The sequence below is a fragment of the Sebastes fasciatus genome, chromosome 3 (genome assembly GCF_043250625.1).
Source record: "Sebastes fasciatus isolate fSebFas1 chromosome 3, fSebFas1.pri, whole genome shotgun sequence".
NCBI lineage: Eukaryota > Metazoa > Chordata > Actinopteri > Perciformes > Sebastidae > Sebastes > Sebastes fasciatus.
The window spans coordinates 39,821,151-39,843,495 of NC_133797.1; the positions used below are offsets into that span (position 1 = coordinate 39,821,151).

Below are 22,345 nucleotides of genomic sequence, written 5' to 3' on the forward strand. Positions count from 1 at the left end.
CTCGATTTGCAGCATGTCATAGTATGGCATTTAGTATGAGTCACTGTTTAAAAACTAGCGACCTGTCAATCACAAGGTAGCCCCGCCCTAAAGCATCCCCTGCTTTATGGTCTATCTGACTCTAAATGGGACCATAATTTACTAAATGAACATCATGCTGTGTTGAAGAAGACTTGAAACTAGCGATTGAGACCATAAACTCATGTTTACAATGTTTACTGAGGTAATAGATCAAGTGAGAAGTAGGCTCATTTTCTCATAGACTTCTATACAATCAGACTTCTTTTAGCAACCAGAGGAGTCGCCCCCTGCTGGCTGGTAGAAAGAATGCAGGTTTAAGGTACTTCAGCATCTTTTCAGACCCAGAGGTTGCCGCCTGCTACAGATCAAATTCAAGCAAGAAAACATTGGTTTGAATGATAATTACCTACTTAAATTGCTATCAACTCCGATTCTCACAATTATTTGGGCCATTTAGTGCAACATTAAGTCACGTTATAAATATATATTTTGAAGAACTTGCTTAAATGTAATGCTTTGTTTTTAATGTGATGGTTTTTCTAATTGTTCTTTTCTTTAACTTGACCCTTTAAATGTATTTCATGAAATGAAGTCCAAGGTGTTTTAAAAGGGAGAAACACAAGCCTTTAGTTTTTAGTGTAGCATTGTACTCACCACCTTCTCCCCCCCACACTCCCAGCACTACGGGTATCAGTCTGCCTCGGCCCTACTACATGGCCGACGAGGATGACGAGCGACCCTTCATCTGCTCCCTGCCGGTCGACAACGGCATCATGTCCTGTAACGACGTCCCGGCCCGCCGCGAGGGAGGCAGGACGTGCTGCCTGGACAAAGACGACGCCCTGTACCGCCAGTCTCTGGGCCTGAGCCCCGAGCCTCTGGCCAACGGCAGCATCAGTGTAGCGGGGCTCTGTGTCAACTGGAACCGGTACTACACCAGGTGTCATACCGGGTACAGCAACCCCCACAAAGGAGCCATCAACTTTGACAACATTGCCTATGCCTGGATTGTCATCTTCCAGGTGAGAGCTTTTGGTCAACTTGGTGCCATATAAGCAGAGCACCAACCGGACCGCTTTGTTTTTCACCTTTAAACTACTGATTAATATTCTATAGTTGTTCATGGTTCATGACAATTTATAACTTAAGTTCTGATGTCCTAAGTGGGCTCAAGATGTTGAGCTTCATGGAATAAGAACCTCACAGTATAGTCAAAGAGCACAAACCAAAATATAGTGAAAACTACCACTGACACTACAAAAGTTCAAAAAGTTATTCTGAATACATATCAGATATATACCAGTTTCACAAACCAAGGCAGCAGTTCAGGACAAATAAAGAGGTTAACTGAATTCTAGATTTGCGGTGAACTTTACAGCGTCTCCATATAACCTTTCCTTCCTGTGTTAAGCTCACTGGCTGCTGTAGCTTTTTATATTTAACGGGCAGAAAGTTAGACGAGAAGTTCGATAGCACTGTTTCTCGCCAGAAAGCAAATAAGCACATTTTCCCCAAAAATGTCAAACTGTTCCTTCAACAGGAGTATTTCAGCCCCGTGTGAGCAGACTCTCTGTGGATGCTATTGTTTATTCACTGTGACCTTTCCCCCCCCTGACTGTAGGTGATCACTCTGGAGGGCTGGGTGGAGATCATGTACTACGTGATGGATGCTCATTCTTTCTACAACTTCATCTACTTCATCCTGCTGATTATTGTAAGTCACACTCACACACATACAGTACAGGAAGGTGTTCTTATAGGGCTGGCTGATCAACAGCATCGCAATGCTGCAAGGAGGATACTTTTAGATATTTATGAAAATATAGTAGGGCAGTCAAAGTTAACGCGATAAGTAAGAGATAATGTACACCAAGCCGGTCATTGTTGTGAAAGAATCCCCAACAGGGCGATGCTGCACCCCAACGCGCAGCCTTGAAGGGGAGAGCTACTTACTGAAGAAATCAATATTTTGGAGGAAAAATGGTCCGCCAGAATCCGACGTAAGAGCTGCGCCCATAGCAACGGTCTGTTATACATAGCAACGGTCTGTAATACAGAAAATACAGACCGCAGAACTCCATGATTGACCGATCAGAATCGAGTATTCAACACAGCAGTGTAATAATAACGCGTTAACGCAAATTTGTTTTAACGCCACTAATTTCTTTAACGCATTAACTTGCAATGTTAAGGTTGTAGCGGGCTCAGTTTTAAAGATACAGTGAAGATACTGGTATCATATAAAACTAAAAACCTAATGAATCCATTGGTACCAATCACGTCATTCTAGCTTGACGGGAAGGAGGTTAAATAACGCTCCAAACTTATGCTAAATTCTGGCGAGAAATAAACTGGCATGGCCATTTAGAAAAGGGGTGCCTGCTGTTGATGCCTGTTGGGCTTCATGAGTTTACCATGTTATGATTTGAGCATATTTTTTTATGCTAAATGCAGTACCTGTGAGGGTTTGGTAGACGATGTGTGTCATTGTTTTGTGTTGTTAATTGATTTCCAATAATAAATAATTGGATAAAGCAGCATATTTACTCTCATGTTAAAAGTATTAAATACTTGAAAAATCTCCCTTTAAGTAACATTTTGAACAGATAAAAAATGTGCGATTAATTAGCGATTACTCGAGTTTAACTACAGACAATCATGCGATTAATCACAATTGATTGACAGCCCTAGAATATGGTGAACTGTAAAATCACATATAAACGAATCAAAACTGTGTTCCATTGGCATTTTGAATTGCTTCAACATTAACATGATAAAGTCGCATCACTACAATGCAATGAAAGTTCAATATATTGATAATATTGAGGTCTGATGCACACAGGCACACACCTACTAATACACACACACACACACACACATGCAGTGGTGATGTAGTTTCTGCAGTCAGCCAACCTACATTTACACTTCCTGTTTTTGTTGCCAAGCTACGGATGACTTCAATGAAAAGCTCTCTCTCTCTCTCTCGCTCTCTCACCTGCTTACCCATGCACACACCCACCCACACACTCACTCACACACACACACACACACACACACACACACACACACACACACGCACACACACACACACACACACACACAAGGCTGTCAGTGTCACAGTGAAAGCTGAGCTGAAATCCCTGAAGAATCCCCCTTTTGTTCTGATAAAACACTTTTTAATTCCAGTCCTTTAGCTTCTGTATCTGTGGGTGTGTTTGCTTTTGTGTGCGAGTGTTGATGCGTGTTCCCTTCAGTATATTTCTGTTTTAGCCTGGCAGAGCGTGTGTGTGAGTATGTGTGTGTGTGTGTTATCATAATGCAGCGTGACTGCCAGTCCCGGTTACTTTCCAACCCAGGGGCTGTCTTGTCTTTTTTATTACACTTTTAATTGCCTGCCTTCAGATTCAGGCACAAGCTCTGCCTCTCTTCTCCTTCTCCTCTTTTCTCACCCTCATTTCTTCTTCCATTACTCTCCCTAAATATCTACCTCTACCTTTCTGTATTTTTCCTGACATATATCAATCCCTGACTCTGCTAATATGTCCTTCCATCCTTCTGTTTCTCACTCTTTTCCTTAATTTCCTTTCTTCCACTCCTTCCGCCTCTCTTCATCCACCCCCCTCCTGCCTTCATTTTCTCACTGAGCATGTATACTGAGCATCATTCATGCAGCTGTCACTCTACAGATTATTCTCAGTCACGCAGAAACACACACCTGCAAAGAGGCACACAAACAAATATCCAGTTATCAATATCCCTCGTGGCTTGACCTCCTATCTACGTTGTATCTGTTTACACTAAACTGCCGTGGCTGGCTCCATTGGTTAGATAGGCGGTGTCATTTTACAGTTTTTCTTGATTGTTTACACACATTTTCTGAAAGCATGCCTCATACTCTCAGAACTCTACACACAAATCAAAAAACACACACACAATGGGCAAAACCCCTCAATTCTCCTGCAAAATGAAACTTTACATTCAAAACAATGTTATTTCTTCTCAAAATGGTATTTTGTTTTCAAATGACACACACAAACCATCATATGAATAGACATTTATAAGAACCAGTTGAACACTGATGTGCTCAATGTAAAACACTATGATGAATGGAAAACACTTCTTCTCCATTCATCATAATGACTTAGGCCTTTTTTTTGTTCAGTGTTACACTTACTACAGACAGCACATACATAAGTGTGTTGTAAAATATTTTAGAATATTGTTTTCATACTCAGAACACACAAATACACGGTAACAAATATATTTTATTTTCCCCACAAAAACAATGTACACAGTGAACATCCCAACCAACACAAAGTTGCACATACAGTGGTCTACATACAAAACAACAGAGGAATTTACTGTATACAGTTACAGTAAAAAAAAACGAAAAAAAAAACTATGCTGCATCCTCTCTTCTGTTTCGGTCTGGCCACAGCACCTCATCCACATCACAAGCAATGTTTGCCCTTTTATTCTAAAGCTCTGATTGCTAATTGTAACACTGTGTGACAGGTGTTTGCCCATGTGATGAGTCAGTGTGCATAGTAGGGCAATTGACTTTAGAATTTTGAATGACAGTGTGTTCCTTGTGAAAACGAGATTTTCTTCATGAAAATTGTGCCAAATGCAGAGAATTGTGTGTAGTGTTTTGAAAAAAGTGTGTTTTAGAACTGCAATTTGAGTGTAAAGCAGGAATTGTGCTTGTAGTTTAGCAGAATTGGTTCAGGGGGTTGCTGCATGAGTTACATGTTGTGGTCATTGTGTGTCAAGTACCAGTATTTGTGTGTAAACAATTGAGAAAAACTGCAATACCATGGCCTGCTCAGGAAGTCATCCCTATTATCGAGCTCCACTAGTGTAATAGTTATATCAAATATTTATATCAGAAAACACATTTATTGACTCACACGCTGAAAAGGAGACATTCCCCCGGTCTTTTCCAGATTTTTGCCGTGGGACATCATTTTCTGTATCATGATTGCCATCGGTTATTAAAAAGAGGCACAAAATCACTAAAAATGAATGCAAAACCACCACAAAATGAGCCAAAACTAGTAAAAATGTATGCAAAAGATCCACAATTACATGTAAAACGGCTATAAATAGATGCAAAACCACCACAAAAGAGCCAAAATGATTAAAAATGGATGCAAAACCTCCACAAAAAAAAGGCAAAATGACTATAAATAGATGCAAAACCTCCACAAAAAGAGGCAAAATGACTAACAATAGACCCAAAACCTCAACAAAATGATGCAAAACGATTAAAAACAGATGCCAGACATCCACAATAAGAGTCAAAACAATTGAAAATAGATTGAAAACACCACAAAAAGAGGCAAAATGACTAAAGATAGACCCAAAACCTCCACAAAAGAGGCAAAACAATACACATTTTATGCAAAACCTCCACAATAAGAGGCAAAATTATTAAATATAGATGCAAAACCTGCACAAACAAATATCCAGTTATCCATACCCTCATGGCTTGACCTTCTATCTACGTTGTGTCTGTTTACACTAAACTGCCGTGGCTGGCTCCATTGGTTTGATAGGCGGTATCATTTTAATACCATGGCCTGCTCTGGCAGTCGTCCCTATTATTGAGCTCCACTAGTGTAATAGTTATATCAGAAAACACATTATTGACAGACACACTGAAAAGGAGACATTCCCACACTCTTTTTTCAGTTTTTTGCCTTGGGACATCATTTTCTGCAACATGATTGCCATCGCCACAGATATTATGTGATAACATGGTTGCCTTTTGATGTGAAAACATCAGTGAGGAGGGGTAGAGGGAGGAGGAAAGGAAGGAAGGAAATGACTAAGGAGTGGAGTAAGTGCTGGTGGGGAGTAAGAGATGATGAAAGTGAAGAGAAAATAGAGGGATGGAGGGAAGTGTAAAGGAGAGAGGGAAAGTGTGGAGGGAGATGGTGAGTGAGCTGAAGAGAGGGAAGCAGTGGAGGAGGGGTGGGGAAAGGGTGGATGGATCAATGAAGAGAGGGAATCAGGAGGTGGTGATGATGGGCTAGAAGCGTCGGCATGAAATCAGAGAGAGGATTGGAGGACGGGAGAGAGGAAGCGACCACATGTTGGTCTCCCTCTTTGATCTTAAGTGAAATGTTATTAATTAGAGCGAGTCCCTCAGCGTGTCCTCCGGGCTCACAGACACACCGATCACAGAATCAGGTTTAACACTGTGTCATACATTAGGTCGTTCTGTGTCCCAACATTTAGAATTAAAACGCTTTAAGGAAAGGCAAGTTCATATGTACTGTACAGCATGTCTCATTTACATGGTGCATTGAAATATTAGACATGGCAAGTAAAGAAACCCTTTAAAAATACATTTAAAAGTTGTACTTTAACCTAAATACTCAAGCATGTTAACATGTATGTTAATAACAATTCGGTGTTATCAGGCTGACATTTGTCTCGTTGGTTTGTTAGCATGCTAATTAGGGCTTAGTTATCGACTGTAATAACCCAGTACCAAGTAGTATCGGAACTCCTGCAGTCAAACAATACTTGCATTCAATCCTTTTTGATCCCAGATCAGAAAAAAAAATTCTATTTGTGGTTATGCTCGCAGCCAATCACAACAAGTGTTCTTTGATTTAATGCATTGTGTGATTGGCCTACTACCAATGCAGCTACAACCCATACAGGATTGGTATCAGTATCACTTTAAGGTTACTGGTGTCGCAATTCTTTTAAACGATACGCAGCCCTAATCCTAATGCCCTAATATTAGCGTTAGATGCTAATATTTAGCATTTAACATTTGGCACATTTGTAACATGTTGATGTTAGCATGCTATGTTAGCATTAATGTTAAAGTAGAGATGGGAATCAGTTTCAAAGGAGAGTGTTAACCAAGTTGTAACCTAATGGTTCACCAAAGTCTTAAAACTCACAGCAACTACTCGCTCCCTTGTCACAGTTTGTGATTAAAACAAAAACACATTCCAATAACTTAGATGCATCAGCTAGCATCACTACCAATGCTCTTTTAGACATGTGCAGTTTAAGGACTACTTGAAATCTGTCAGCATTAAACAGTCCTCTGTCTCCATATTTCCTGTCTCTCTCCATTATCACTAACAAATAAAGGCATACATTTTGATTTGGCGACATCTAGTGTTGTGGTTGCAGATTGCAACCAACTTGGGTACCCCTCTGCTTACCCCTCCCTTCCTAAGACTGCGGCAACGTGAGCCGCCGAGTGTAAAACCGTGGTAACACCGCTACATCCTTACCATAATAACACTACTTTAGCAGCAACGGAAGTCAGACGGCGGCTGGCGGTACCATGGTTTAACACTCTGCGACTCACGTTACAGCAGTTTCACAAGCGTGTTGTAGAACTACGGTGGCCTTCAGGTAACGTAAAAACCTGAAAGTCTCTCTCTAGAGATAGTGTTTGGATTGTCTGTTCTGGGCTACTGTAGAAACATGGCACAGCAACATGGAGGACTCTGTGAAGAGGACCTACTCCCTATGTAGATATGAAGGACTCATTCTAAGCTAACGAAAACAACCATTCTTAATTTCAGGTTTTTATCTTCCCGTTAAATGTTACACACCGGTCCTTTAAAGGAATAAAAGCATCTCCAGATTCTGGATCAAATCAACTTAATTGCTAGAATTGAAACTAAAATGTTCCCTCATGTCTCTCCTCTGAACTAAAGCCTGAAACATTATCTAAACGAGGAAGCAGATTCTCGCTGTGTAATGCATCTCAAGATGAATGATGTTCTAATTAATCATGCTTAAAAGCGTTGTATAGACTAAGCATCATAGCAGGATTTTACTCCCTGCAGTCGTTGCATATATCGGCCTTTTTCTCTTCCACAGAGACACGACTTGACAGTCAGGATGTTGTCGGCTTTGTTGCGGCGTGTTTCAAGGCTTGTCTCGCAAACCGACTTAGTGGGGGAAAGTGATTTAAGCGTTACTATTCACATGTTAAAAGTTCTGTTCATATCCCCGCTCGTCCTCATCTCACGAGCAGACAGATGATGAGACTTTTAATTATGTTTCCTTTAATACTGCACGACACTGAGCATGGAGAGATAGAAGAGAGCGAGCGACAGCATCTGAGCCAGAGAGAGAGAGAGAGAGAGAGAGAGAGAGAGAGAGAGGTTCAGGCTGTATTTACATACTTTGACAATTTCCCTCACGTAATATTCATGCAGATTAAGCGTGTTAAATTGCATTGAATTGAAGTGAGAGAGTGAGTGATATGAGAGTGCAAGACGAGATGCAAACAGTGATGAGAGAGAGAGTGTGACAGATGGAGAGACAGATGAAAAAAGTGAGATAAAGATGGAGGGAGTTTGAGAGTTGCTGTACACTGATTAGCATCATGTAGAGCAGCTTAGACGAGAGGACTCAGTGGAATTAAAGGCTTTCCATGGAAAGTAGCTTGGTCCTGTGGAATTAAGGTTTAATACCGTTTAAATGCCAGCCTCAACCTGTTTTGTTACAGAGCCGCGCAGCGTGGTAAGCCTTCTGATTTGACACTGTGCAAGCATGATTGGATTACTGAACGGGCCTACCGGGCACAGGCCCAAGGGCCCGAGGGGTCAGGGGTCCTGACTCACAAAATGTTGCTGGAAAAAAACGCAGAACAATCACAAATAGATGCGAAATGACCACAAACATACACAAAACCACTACAAACAACCCCAAATGACAATAAAGAGACACCAAATGATGTAAATAGACACAAAATGATCACAATAAGATGCTAAATGACCACAAAGACACACAAAACCACAACAATAACCCAAAATGACCACAAAGAGACACATAATGACTGAAAATAGACACAAAACAACCATGAACCTACACATAACAACTACAAACGACACAAAATGACCACAAAAAAACATAAATGACATATAAAATAGCGTATAATGACTAGAAAATAGATGCAACGACTACAAGGAGACACAAAATGACCACATAGAGACACAAAGTTACTACAAAGAGATGCAAAAAAACTAAACATAAACCCAAAACAATAACCAAGACATGCAAAACAACAAAAAAATAGACCCAAAAACAATCACAGTGACACGCAAAACGACCATAAAATAGTCCCGAAACAATCACGGAGACACGCAAAACGACTAAACATAGATGCAGAACCTCCACAGAAAGAGGCTAAACAACCAGAAATAGACCCGAAACAATCACAGAGACACGCCAAACGAAAGCCAAAACGACAAAAAATAGATGACAAATGACAAATGACCGAAATGCAAATGACTAAAAGTAAACTCTTTGAGTTTGTAGACATGAGGGGGGGGCTCAAATGCACAGGGGCCCATTGTCTAATCTGTCCATTTGTATACTGCCCTCAGTTAGAAATACTATACTGGCAACAGTAAATGTCCTTTAAAACCAAAACAATGAGCTAAAAGAGGCTTCAAGAGATGCTGTAACTCCCTCTCTGAACACATTTCACATTACTTGATTCCTTGTCTCCCTTCCTCTTGAGCAAACTCTCACACACACACACATAGTTCCTCCATTCACTGTCACCCACACTTGCCTCACACATAGTCATTATGTCACTCTGCTGCAAACACTGAAGCTGCTAAACACACACACACACACACACACACACACACAGTCCCACACACCAATCTAATTGTATTTCGGGGCTCCAACAGAGTGTGAGTATAAATATTTGATGGGATCAGCGAGGGTGCTGAACGGGGCGCTGGGACCCGCCACTGCTCTCCCTTTCAGCCCCGCGAGTCCAGAGAGCTGGCTTGAAAACCAGCCGGTCCGACCACAAATCTCTGCCTTGGATCGATGAAGAGCAGCTTTACACGCAAAAACACACACTGACTCACACACACACTTTTTATCCTGCTCTTCCGTAGTCTTTGTCACAGCGGTTCAAAGGGAGAGCAGACGGGGGGTTATCAAGCTTCACAATCACTATTGATCACAGCTTCATCTCCCCTCTCTGCCTTCTCACTTTCACTCTCCTCCTCTTTTTCCACATCAGCTTCTCTTGGTGACTTTACCCCTTTACTCCTCTTTTTATCTGTTTCACCTGCTGTCTCCTGTAAAGAGCTGCAAACGTACTGCCGCACAGCAAACCTTTAAAAACAGATTATATAATTAATCTAAGCGATCGCTGCAATGGAAATTCTTCAAATTGGCCTTAAACCTGGTTAGGTTTGATTAACAGTGACACATTGAATCAGGTTTGAGTTAAAGACATTCTTGTGAGAGTTCAACAGTGATAGAAAGAGATGATGAATGAGAGAATAGGGCGCAGAAAAAGTGGATTTTTTTTTTTTCCTCTTCTGACTTTTATCGTGTTTGAATATTTCTCACGAGGCTTTCTTTTGCTAACAACCATTTCATCACTAATCAAGGACAACCAGGCTCATGGCCAGGTTTATGTCATCTCTCAGACAAGTGTTTTAGATAACATGTTGAGTTGGCCCCAGGGTAAAAGGTCTGAACGTTTTGTGTTGAATCTCAGATATTCTCGCTTCCTTCAAAGCTATTGCTTCAGGTTTTACAAAGGAACTGCAAAGCTGAACAAAAGTGTAAATGTCTTTAAGTACTCTGAAACCTTTTTGTGGGGGATTTAGTGAAAAAGAGTTTGGTGGATATCATGACTGTTACGGCTGTATGTGTTTTCGATGCTGCTGTCCCTTTTCCCTCTCCAGTAGCTCTGCCCAGGTGTGCTGCACTCCTCAACGAGGTGCCCAGGTGTGCTGCATTTGCTCAATGAGGTTGGGAAGGAAATGCATAAAAGCTCCTGTGCCAGCAGCAGAAGACGGAGGCTTCTGGTGTGGGGACTGCTGGTTTTGCTGCCTCTCAGCTTAGGACTTGATATTGTCTGTTCATATTTCCTTGTTAATATATCCTATGGATTTGAGAGTTGTAATGGTGTCTTGTGGAGGTGGGGCGTAACAAATGGGGGCTCGTCCGGGATAGAACTTCCATGAGGTGATGTAAACGTAAGTTTTGTGTGTATCTTGTGGCCTTTAAGTGTAGAGTTTGTCTTTTTTGCTAGACCAGTTGTGGTTATTGCTGTTTGTTTAGTTGTGCTTTTGACTGGGTAATTGTTTGACCAGTTTGGAATTTTGGTTTAGAGCACCCTGACTCTGTAGTCACCAGGCAGGTTTAAAGAGCCTGCCACTTTGTTATTTTGCCTTTCTTATTTTTGGTGGTAATCCTGAGTAGGGGTACGCTTCAGTGTGTTGCCCTGGTTGGTTACGTCTTTGGTCTTCGGTAATGCACTGAGTTCAGCGTTTAAAGTTCAGCAACCGACAGCACAGCTTGACAACCACCTACAGTGATTCAACTCTTATCAAATGATATGTGGAAGAAAACGACTACACGGCTCTGTCATAATATAGCCACAAATAAATAAAGGGAAATGTAGGTCTGACTGGTCCTATATACTTCATGTAAGTTGGCATTCAAAGTTCCTTTTTTGTTGATAGTCCTGTGTTTGTTGGACCCATCCACCGTAAGCAGTCTTTCTTAGTTTTTATTCTACGTCTCTAGCTCTGAGCGTAGCATATTTACACGGATGTGTTTCCATTTCAGTTAGTACAGACTACATGGTGTGAAATGACACGTCAAAAGCAACAAAGGCGAATTACCGTGTCATTCATACGCCATTTGGTGAGATTGGGCAGCCTTGGCAGTCATAGTTGACTTCTGTACAAAGGCTTCTTTTGTCACTTTATCAAAGATCCAGATATTTTTAGTACTCCCAACTGTGAGTCATCTAACATCCACACTGTGGAGAACATGAATTGGACTTTTAACTGTGAACCAGCGCTGTGCCAAATAGCTGCCCTTACTTTGAGTACTGGTACTAGACTTGGTTACAATATGTTTCATTGATAGAATAGAAAAAGTCTTTGGGGCCTGTGGAGCTCATCCCTAAATCACACGAGGTTCAAGGGTAAAATGTGTCCCGTGTGAACGGCATTCAATCTAAGTTTTACAAGAAAGAACGAATATATGTGAATATATTGATGCATTGAGGACATACAGTACTACAAACACATAAGTACAATAAGTGGAAATATCAAATGTGAAGGTCTATGATGATTGTATTCATTTACTTTTAGGTAGCTTTGGCTGGGATTGTCCCAGAAACACCAATCAGAGTTTGCTGAAATGGCATGGTTGTGCTGAATCCAGCAATATATGATATGTAGCAGGTACTGAAGCAGGTACGGTCAATGTTCTACATTAAGAAATGTTGGCTGTTCTAAAACTGGTGAGGTTTTCTGGTAGCAAAATGCGGTCCTACTCTCAAGAGAATCAGCAGCAGTTCCAGCTCAGTAGCTGCAATGTTTTCCCTGAACACACTGCAGCTTTGTTTGCAACCATATTGTATAATGTGTTATGTCCAGCCAAGTGGGCTAACAGGCTAGAGGTAGCAGCAGCTAAACTCCACTGGCCTGGAGCCATCTTACTGGGAGTTCTTTATTCAGTGTGACTAGCTGGCAGAAACTGACCGCTAACAGCTCCGATCATTTCATGCCAGTGTTTTCAAATGTAGCACATTTTACATTTTGGGAATAGATAATCATTTCGGTGAGTCTAAAAAATCTCTTATGGCTCTGATCCTCCCAGATTGGTTCCTTCTTCATGATCAACCTGTGCCTCGTGGTCATCGCCACTCAGTTCTCAGAGACCAAGCAGAGGGAGCACCAGCTGATGCAGGAGCAGCGGGCGCGGTGCTCGTCCTCCTCCACCCTGGCCAGTGAACCGGGGGACTGCTACGAGGCGCTCTTCCAGCTGGTCTGCCACATCCTCCGCAAGGCCAGGAGACAAACGGTTTCCTTCTTCAACACCCTGCGGGGGAAACCTCGCGGCTTCGGGGGCGTTGGGAGAGGTAGAGGAGGAGGAAGAGGAGAAGGGAGGGAGAGGAAGGCCAACTGGAGAGGAGGACGTGAGAGGAGAGCAGTGGCGAGGCGCGGTACGTAACTGTAAGCATTTTTCGCAGTATTTTAGATGCATGCTTTATACACTGACCCCTTTAACACCCTCCATTTGTAACGTTTCAGGTCCACCCTGTCCCCACCATAATAAACCCGACCACGCCTCAGCCGTGGCCCTCACCGCCACCGACGGCTGCCCTCAGTGTGCCGCAGCCCTGTCGCTCACTGATGGGGTGGGACCAGCTCGCAGTGCAGTTAACGATGAATCAGAGGAGGGAGCTGTGGAGGAAACGGACAGGGAGGGGGTACAATCTGGTGGCAAGGAGAAGGGCAAGAAAGGCCAGGAAGAGGGCTGTAATCCTCAGAAACAATGCACGGATCTGGGGCGCAACATCAGGAAGAAGCTGTGGGGAATCGTGGAGAGCAAGTACTTCAACAGAGGCATCATGATCGCCATCCTAATCAACACCATCAGCATGGGCATCGAGCACCACGAGCAGGTACGGACACCTGCTGCCCTCCTTCTGTGCTGCATAACTTTCTTTATGTTTAAAAAGCTTCTCCTGGTGTTCCATGTGTTCACACTCACAAAAAGCAGAAATTGTTGTCAATAAAGACATCATTGCATACACTAACTACTCTGCCAACCCGATCTCACAGGAAGGTGCATACAAAGCGCGACATTACAAGAACATTCCGCGTGTCATGAGGATGCATTTTAGCCTTTGTCATGTGTACACCATGCAACAAAACTATATCCACAGTTATGTTTAGGCAACAAAACGTTTTAGTTATGTTGAGGAAAAACATCATGGTTGGGCTTAAAAGAAGTACGTAAACTAAGTAAAATGCGTACGAAAACAACGTAACATAGGTACGGAAAACACGTAACAAATGTCACTAAAAAACGTGACAAGCATCACTAATGTAACTTACCAAACAAAACACCGGTCTCGAACACTGGTCTCCTGGTTATGCTCGTTTGGACCCATCCACCTCCCTTCCTGCCCGCCATAAGCAGTCTCTCTCACGTTTTAATACACGGCTTTGTTGAATGCTCAATTCGGTCAATCACGGCGTTCTACGGTCAGTTATTTCTGTATAACAGACCGTTGCTATGGGTGCAGTTCTGATGTCGGACTCTGGAGGACCGTTTTTGTGTCAAATCATTGATTTCTTAAGTAAGTAGCCGTGTAATAAGCGGGATAATGTACAGCTAGCGGGTCATTGTTGTGAAATAAACCCCTTCAGGGCAATGAGAGACCCCCCTCCGCTTCGCCCTGTCAGGGTTTATTTCACAACAAAGACCGGCTCGCTGTACATTATCCCTTACTTATTCTACGTCACTAGCTCTGATTGTAGCATACGTACGCGAATGCGCTTATATTGCAGTCAGTACAGACTACATGTCGTACAAATGACACGCCAAAAGCAAGAAAGGTGTTCTTATTGCACGCTAAATGCTTTGCACATTACCGTGTCCAACACTATCTCTGACTCTGCAAGCACGTCTCGGCTGATTCAGCAAATCAAAGGAAGAGCATTTGATTTATTGATCGCTGTCGGGATGTAATGAGGATTTCAACAAACATAACAAAAACACTTTGCAAAATACACGACCCTACCCTAGCTTTAAATTCCCATGGCCATCAGTCTTGTGATTTCATTCTATCAATAACTCTTCACGCCAATAGAAAAAAATAATGAGAACCCAATTAGAAATATTCTTAGCTTCGCAAGCTTTTACAAGTTGAAAGACAAAAATCGAACAATGCTTGGAGGGAGGTTTCATTGTTAATGTCTTGTTATTTATCTATCTGTTATATTTCGTTATTACTTCCCAATTAGCAGCAAGCTAGCAATGCACATTTGTGAATGGGTAGCAGTTAAAAACAAAGGCTTATTTGCCTGTTTAGTATTTTATAGATGCACAAGCTGCTCCTTCTCTCTGCCTACAGTTATTTTAGAGTGAACCGACAGCCATGTTTCTTGCAGTGTGAACCCACTGTCTCTTTCAGTGTCTCTCTCTGTCACTCAATGTCCACACTCCTCCGCAATGTAAACCTCTACATTCTCTCTCCAGCACATCCATCTCTCTTTCTTACATCTCTCTTCTCCTCCATCTGCCTTTATGATACCGGTATAATGTGAATCTATAGCCGACAGTGTAGACATGTAGGTAGGGCCACCAGAACATTATCTCACCTTTGGTTCAGATCATCAAGATCTCTTAGCAATCTGGTGCTTTCTTTCAACTTTTGCTGATTTTTTTCTTTCCTGTCTCTTTTCTGTCACTCTGCTTTGTGCACTCTTTGTCTTTCTATCAATATTTCTCGCTCTCGCTATACCATCGCCCACTTACGCCTTCCACCGCCGCAGTGGTGGGTCGTCTCTCATCTCAGGGGCTCTAAAAATAGAGAGAGAGACACAACGAGAGAGGCAGAGACAGACTTTGCTCCTTTATTGGGGAGGAAATAGCGAGCTGGAATGTGTGTGGTTCCACCGCCTGTTTGGCAAACCGGAGTCGTGCCTCTCTCTGTTTGAACAGTGGTATCAGAGGGCTTAATCTGTCTCATCGCTCTGATCCTCATCCTGTAGAGGGGCGATTCCACCTGTCCTGCTACACCTGTGGTCCGTGGTTCTGTTGGTGTGGGAACAACACATAACCAGTGAGAGGAAATGTCAGCCAAATGCCTTTTTTTTTTATTCCTTGCTTTGTTTCTTGAGTTGCAGTAGATATAATTTAGACCACCAGCCACTTTGGCAGACGACCAGACTTCATTTTGGAAGCGTATCTTATATAAAAACAAACCAGTTTGTTTGTGAAAGCGAGATGTGTGTGTGTGTGTGTCAAGTGTTATGGGAGAACATATTCTCATACAACATTTCGTATGATATCTTATGTTATTCCTCCTCTTTTGTTTGTTTTTCTGCTAATGTCCAGCAACACGTGTCAATTTCTGCTCATTACATACAGTCTTTTCAAAATAAACTTCCGTCTTCACAGGAAACAACTTCTTTAGGTTTAGGCAAGAAAGCTACTTAGATAAGTTTAGGAAAAAAAATAACCCTGGAAATGGCATAACTAAAGTTACGGAGCCCACCTAGATCCCCTAGGAGACAATTTCTATTAACTCGTTCCCTCACATTAGTAACTCAGGGTAATTTTTGAAGTAATTTTTAATGGGAAAAATATTCAATAACTTCAGTATTATGCAGTGTAGTACCACCAAAATTAATTCAGACATCAATGATCTCTTCCTGATTATACTTATTAAACTAATTAAGACATTTTGATTGCACTACACTTTATAAAAATGAAGTAATTGAATATTTTTCCCGTTAAAAATTCACCAAAATTATGCAAAAGCATATTTTTTTCCAAACTAAGTGTTATAGCACAACTATGAGGAGATCATTGATGTGTGAAGTAATTTTGGTGGTACTACACTGTATAATAGTGAAGTGCACTTTGTAGACGGTCCCTCTCACAGCCGGCTGCACATAGAGAATGTGTCCTGATTTAGAAAGAGCCCTCATTTGTATTTTAACAACGTTTCTGTTATGAGTTATTGATCCAGGAAGTTTGAATCTGTCAATATCTTTCCAACTTTACCAAAGTACATCACCTAGGGGTTCGCCGTACATCAGCAATGCGTGGACTGTCAGGAATGATTGGAAGAAGTGCTCTATGAAGTAACTCGTTCCCTCGAGTTACTAACTCGAGGGAACGAGTTAATAACCGTAGACATCAGATTGAAAGACATCTACGGAGCCCACCTAGATCCCCTAGGAGAATTTTTTTATTAAATCGTTTTGTTTATTAACTCGTTCTGTTAATCTCAGACCTTGCTCTCAAGAGCAAGGTCTGAGATTAACTCACAAACATGATCACAATTCTCGGGTCATTATCTTAGATGACAATGATGACATAGGGGACATTAGATGCTCCAATGGTATCATGTGCATTACTGAAAATACAAGATCCTATTGAACAGGATGGATTGCTCGAGTGAGAAGACACTTCAGAGAATTCAACAGCTGTTTGGGAATTAATAATGCAGCATCGTGATGGGCACTTTGGAGATTTGACAGGGATGGATAGAGATCAAACAACGCGGCTGAACGATTGTCTCTCTCTCTGCCAAAGTGTCAAGATTAAAACCGAAGGAAATCGCCAGATTGATGTTGCAGGAGCAGCCGCGGCCACGGTCGAAATATTCAATAACACCCACAGACTTTCAGATTTATTGGGGATGGCTGTCACATGCAAATTAAAAATCACGGCAGGAACCAGACATATTTGGTAATCGAAAGTAGGTCAGAGAATTCAAAAATAAAATCATAATTGGGTTTTGGAGGACAATGAATCAATCCACAGGAAACAGTCGGATGTCTTAGAATAGAAAATGAGAGCAGCTGAGGTTCTGAAACCCTGCATCTAAAATTTATGTTATGAATAAATGCAACCCTACCTGAGAATTATAGAAGAATCAATAACCAGCGGGGCAAGCCTTAATAAGACGGCTATCTGCATTAATAAGGTTCTGCTGAAACATACAAATACTCTTATTTAATAAATATTTTCGCTCTCTACAGGAAATCACTTTTTTGAGACACGTTAGAGGATTTTGGTTTGTTGTGATTTCCATTATCACATTACTGATATTTATGAAACCACAGCAGTGGCTTTCCATCACAGGAATGTTACATGAGACAGGTGGAAAGGTGTTGCACTCAGACTCGCTGTGCTTTACATGCTAAAAGCATCCCAGTAGTGAAAAGGTTAAAAAAGGCTGAGCTTGTTGCAAAATGTTATACAACTGTCCACATATGGGATCATCACATGATATTACTAAACAACAAACCAGGTTCATCTTTAGCTTCCAAAATGACCCATTAGAACATGTGAGTGTTTCCTGATCTGCCATTTCTATGGTTAAGTTTAAAGTTTAGGCAAATAAAACACATTGGTTATGGTTTGGAAAGATCACAGTCCTGCTTAAAAGGAACCTATTAACTGTTGTTGTTAGGACACGGGTGCAAAGAGTGGGCTGTGGTGTCAAAGTCAGACACTCTGTAGCCTACACAGTCAGACAAATGACCAGGATCAGGATCAGGGAATGAGCATGCGTGGAACGCCAGACCGACGCGGACCCTCAATTGTAGCATGAATGTAACCACGTGCACATCTGCGTGACTGGTACAAGTCTGCAGCCGAACATGGAAAGTATGTCCGAGGTTTGATAGTATTTGGATCAGAGCAGCACAAGTGACCCCTGCTTATGCTTTTGTACAGTTGATTAATGCATGTTTGCAAATGTGCTGTTCATTCAGTTCAGTCTACTTGGTAGGCTGAACCTTTCTGCATCTGCGTTTTTAAAAAACCATGCCAATGCCAATTTTGTTTTACTCTGGACAGGCATTCAAGGTTTATCGATGTATACTAAAGAGTTAGTCACCCGTGTGTATAGAGGCTGGTGTTCAGGGCGGCATTGCTTCTCCAGATGCTGGAACCATCCACACACCAGTTTGTGTTCACTAATATTAGAATTAAGGATCGGCTTTATTTTTAGGTCTTGTTTCACATCAGGTTGTTTTTTAAAGTTTTGCTGTTTTTGTTTGCTTTCCTAAATCAGCTGTCCTCAGTGTGACGTCAAATCCCCAATCTTCTTATTTTATTCCATACATCAGCCGACCGGAAAACACGCCAGTCTTTAGATCTGTTCCCAGGTCTGCAGTAATGAGACCGCAGTAATGGATCTCCAGGGTCCGCCGACGCTGTTTGGCTGGTCTGCAAACAGCGGTCGGCCGTCACATCGTTACCGACACTGGTGGGCACGCATCATTAGCCTGTTTTTTCACACTGCTAAACACTCATTAGTACTGACAAACACACACACACACACACACACATATATACATGAAGCAGTGCAAACAGACAAACATGTAAATGCAAAACAGTGCTCATTGATTCTGAAATGTCAGAAGCGTCATCGCCAAAGTTACAGAGGAGCTCTGTGGAATAGAGATGTGCTGGAATTCATGATTGTGCCAAATTTAGCCCTTTGTGTGTGTGTGTGTGTTCTTCCTTATATCGAGCAAATCCTCACAGAAACAGGAAGACAGAAAGAGAGAGGACTCAAACAGTGTCAGACAGCTGAAAAGACAGACATTGATGCACATTAACAACGTGAGACTGACAGCAAGTAAAAGAAAGTGAAATATATTGTAAAGGCATATGGTAGAAGATAAAAAGAATGAGTACAACTGTCTCTGCCAATGTTCAAGTGTTAACAAGACTTGTTTGAATACTGGCAGTGTGTCCAGGAGCTAATTTTATCACTCTCACAAACAATCGCTTTGCTGGTGTAACTTCCAGGACTGAATGCAGTGTTACATTATAGCTTCCCACACCATTGTTGGGAGCAAAACTACTAACGTCTTTCAGTTTGTCTCCAAGGTGAAAGGCGTGATTGGACCTTTTTTTTTAATGGCCGCATCTGCAGCATCCATAATTGATGACAACATGTGTTGCGTTTTGTTTGCCTGCTACCTGCTGCTGTGTTGGAAAGGAGCTGACAGTAGAGACACAAAGAGCAATAACATACTGGCTGTTTCACTGTTTGTCAGCGTGTTATTCAGTAAATCCTCTGAAATCGTAGCTAAACCAGTACTCTTTTTGTGTGTGTGTGAAAAGCTTTTGTCCTTCTCCTTGCCCTTTCCACCAATCAATTTGGAGCATTCGATCCATGGTGAGTAAAATGGCTGATAACTAGACAAAGCGCTGAGGAAGCAAAAAGAAAGAAAAGACCAATAGATAGATGGAGAGAAAGCAAGAACTCAGCCGTGTGAAGTTTCCTTTAGCTTTTAGATTTCTTGCCAGAAATACAGTTGCGAGTCTGCTGCGTGTGTGTGCAGTATACAGTATGTGTGTGTGGTAGTGTTACTTCTTCCAGGTATTGATTAACTAGGACTGCTTGTAGTTTGTGGATTTATGACCAAAGGGACCACGATGTTCCTGCAGATAATGTCCTCTCACACATTTAATGTTGCCCTTTGTGTTGTGCTGCCTGTCATTTCCTCTCCTATTACCCTGTTACTGCTCGTATCCCTTTATTTCCATTTAATTTCTTCTGGCAACGTTCTGCCTTCACTTTTTTTTTTTCTCTCATTTTTATAATCTAGCTTCCTAATTTTTTTGCTGTGCTAGTACTAGAAATCATGACATGTTTAGCATGGTAGTTTGGTCTGTTGGTGCATCCGATTCGACTGTTATCAGGCCATTAAATAATCAGTCGCTATAAGCACCATAGATGTGGGTCATTAGGGACCTACTACGCCTACTATGTTGTGAAAGTGAAACTTAAAAACAGCATGTTCTAACATGTAAAACTGAAAGAAACATTACGTTTTGAACACAAACAAAAAGGCTTCTTTAGGTTTAGGCAACAAATCTACAACTTCTTTAGGTTTAGGCAACAAAACTACAATTTCTTTAGGTTTAGGCAATAAATATACAACTTCTTTAGGTTTAGGCAACAAAACTATAACTTCTTTAATTTTAGGCAATAAAGCTACAACTTATTTAAGTTTAGGCAACAAAACTACAACTTATTTAATTTTAGGCAATAAATATACAACTTCTTTAGGTTTAGGCAACAAAACAGATTGAGGCAACAAAACTACAACTTCTTTAGGTTTAGATTGCACCTATATTTATGAAACAACAACACGAAGGCGCCGTAATCCAAACCAGGACCGCAATCTTTATTACTCCTTTCAACCTTGACAAAGGCAGCACAGACCAGATCCACTCCTTCCATTCTCACCTTTCACAATTAAAGCCCTAGGCATACAATATTGGCAGGCGAGTATTTCGCAGTATGTGAAGGCCTTTAGACAGATTAAAGTTGAGTCAAGTCTCACAATTTAGAGCTACTCCTGACAAGCTTAAATGACCCTTAAATGTCCACTATTACAAATGATAAATTGTTTTAATAATAATTCATCTGTTGCCAAAGTTTGTGTTTTGCCAAACTACCTGTGAGGATGCAAGAAAACCAAACGTGTCTCTTTATTTCTTTTCATGCATCCAACAATTTAGTTTTGTGTTGAGTAATGAGCCCTACAGCTACAATATGTGTATATTTCCTTTTAGTGCATTTTTCTGCTTTAACTTACTCTCTTCTTTCCCTTCCTTTCTTTTTTCTGTCTTCTCTCCTCTGTCAGCCAGAGGAGCTCACTAATGTTCTGGAGATCTGCAACATCGTCTTCACCAGCATGTTCTCCCTGGAGATGATCCTCAAACTCACTGCGTTTGGCTCCTTCAACTACCTGAGAAACCCCTATAACGTGTTTGATGGAATCATTGTCATCATCAGGTAATTACACTATATAGATATCCTGCAGTGTTTTGGCAGGAAGAGATGCATTTTTTGGAGGACAAAAATATTATATTCCTGAAATACTGACTGATGTAATTCAGGCAGCATACTTCTTATGGTCTGCCAGACTGTTCTGGAAAGAGATCCTGCAGTTAAATTATTCATGTCATGCTTTGTCAAATTGTCATCTGCATTCTACGTGATTGAAATGTACCACCTGTATGTATTTGGATGCCGAAGTGGCAGACAGGTTTTTGTCTGTTGTTGTGTGAGCCCGGAGCTTCAGGTGAGAGGCTGTGCCTTTGATCTGCTGCGTTTTTTCCCCCAATTCATCTGGCTGAGCGCCTTTGTCTGTGATCCCCATTATAACCCCGAGATCAAATACACATCAAAGCAGCTAAAACTGAACAAGATCAAATGTGCAGCCCGTCACAGGAGATACATGTTGATTGAACATATCTACATCTGTCTTCTTATCTATCGCTCCACTACCAATTTCCCTCTTCATCTATCTGAATGTCCTCAGCTATTCATGCAGAGCTGCTCTTTAAAAAATGCCCCCATTCAATCTTTGCAGACGCAGAGCCGATGCTATTTTGATGTTTTTTTTTATGTGCTCAAAGTGCTCCTCTGATAGACACCTCTATTAGAGCACAAATTTCTTCCAAGGCAGATTTTCCACTCTGGAACGGTTCTCTGCTCATGATAAATACCTACCAGATCTCAAAGGAACGATATAACTTCTGTGATCCCCCTTCTGTGGTTGTTTTACGGCAGCAAACAGCAATTAAAGGCATTGAGCATTAACCAAGAGCTTGATTTATAGCGGCCAAAATGTAAATAACCTCTTAAGTGGACGCATTAATCACTGCAAGATAAGATAAACCAATTATTCTCAGGGTTCAACATTAACGCTTGCCACCTTTCCCGGGGCAAGTAAACTCTGTGTTCGGGCAAGTGGAATGCCTCATGCAGTTGTCCGATCGG

The 22,345-nt window shown here is 41.5% G+C and overlaps 1 protein-coding gene across 1 annotated transcript in view; it reads left to right on the forward strand.

Annotated features, from left to right (window-relative positions):
* LOC141765075 (voltage-dependent T-type calcium channel subunit alpha-1I-like) overlaps window positions 1-22,345 on the forward strand; it is a 166,557-nt gene that overhangs the window by 49,565 nt on the left and 94,647 nt on the right. Inside the window, exons 5-9 of the mRNA XM_074630929.1 lie at window positions 701-1,043; window positions 1,643-1,735; window positions 12,664-13,009; window positions 13,098-13,471; window positions 21,204-21,355. Of these exons, the coding sequence (XP_074487030.1) occupies window positions 701-1,043; window positions 1,643-1,735; window positions 12,664-13,009; window positions 13,098-13,471; window positions 21,204-21,355 (1,308 nt within the window). The remainder of the gene's footprint in view (window positions 1-700; window positions 1,044-1,642; window positions 1,736-12,663; window positions 13,010-13,097; window positions 13,472-21,203; window positions 21,356-22,345) is intronic.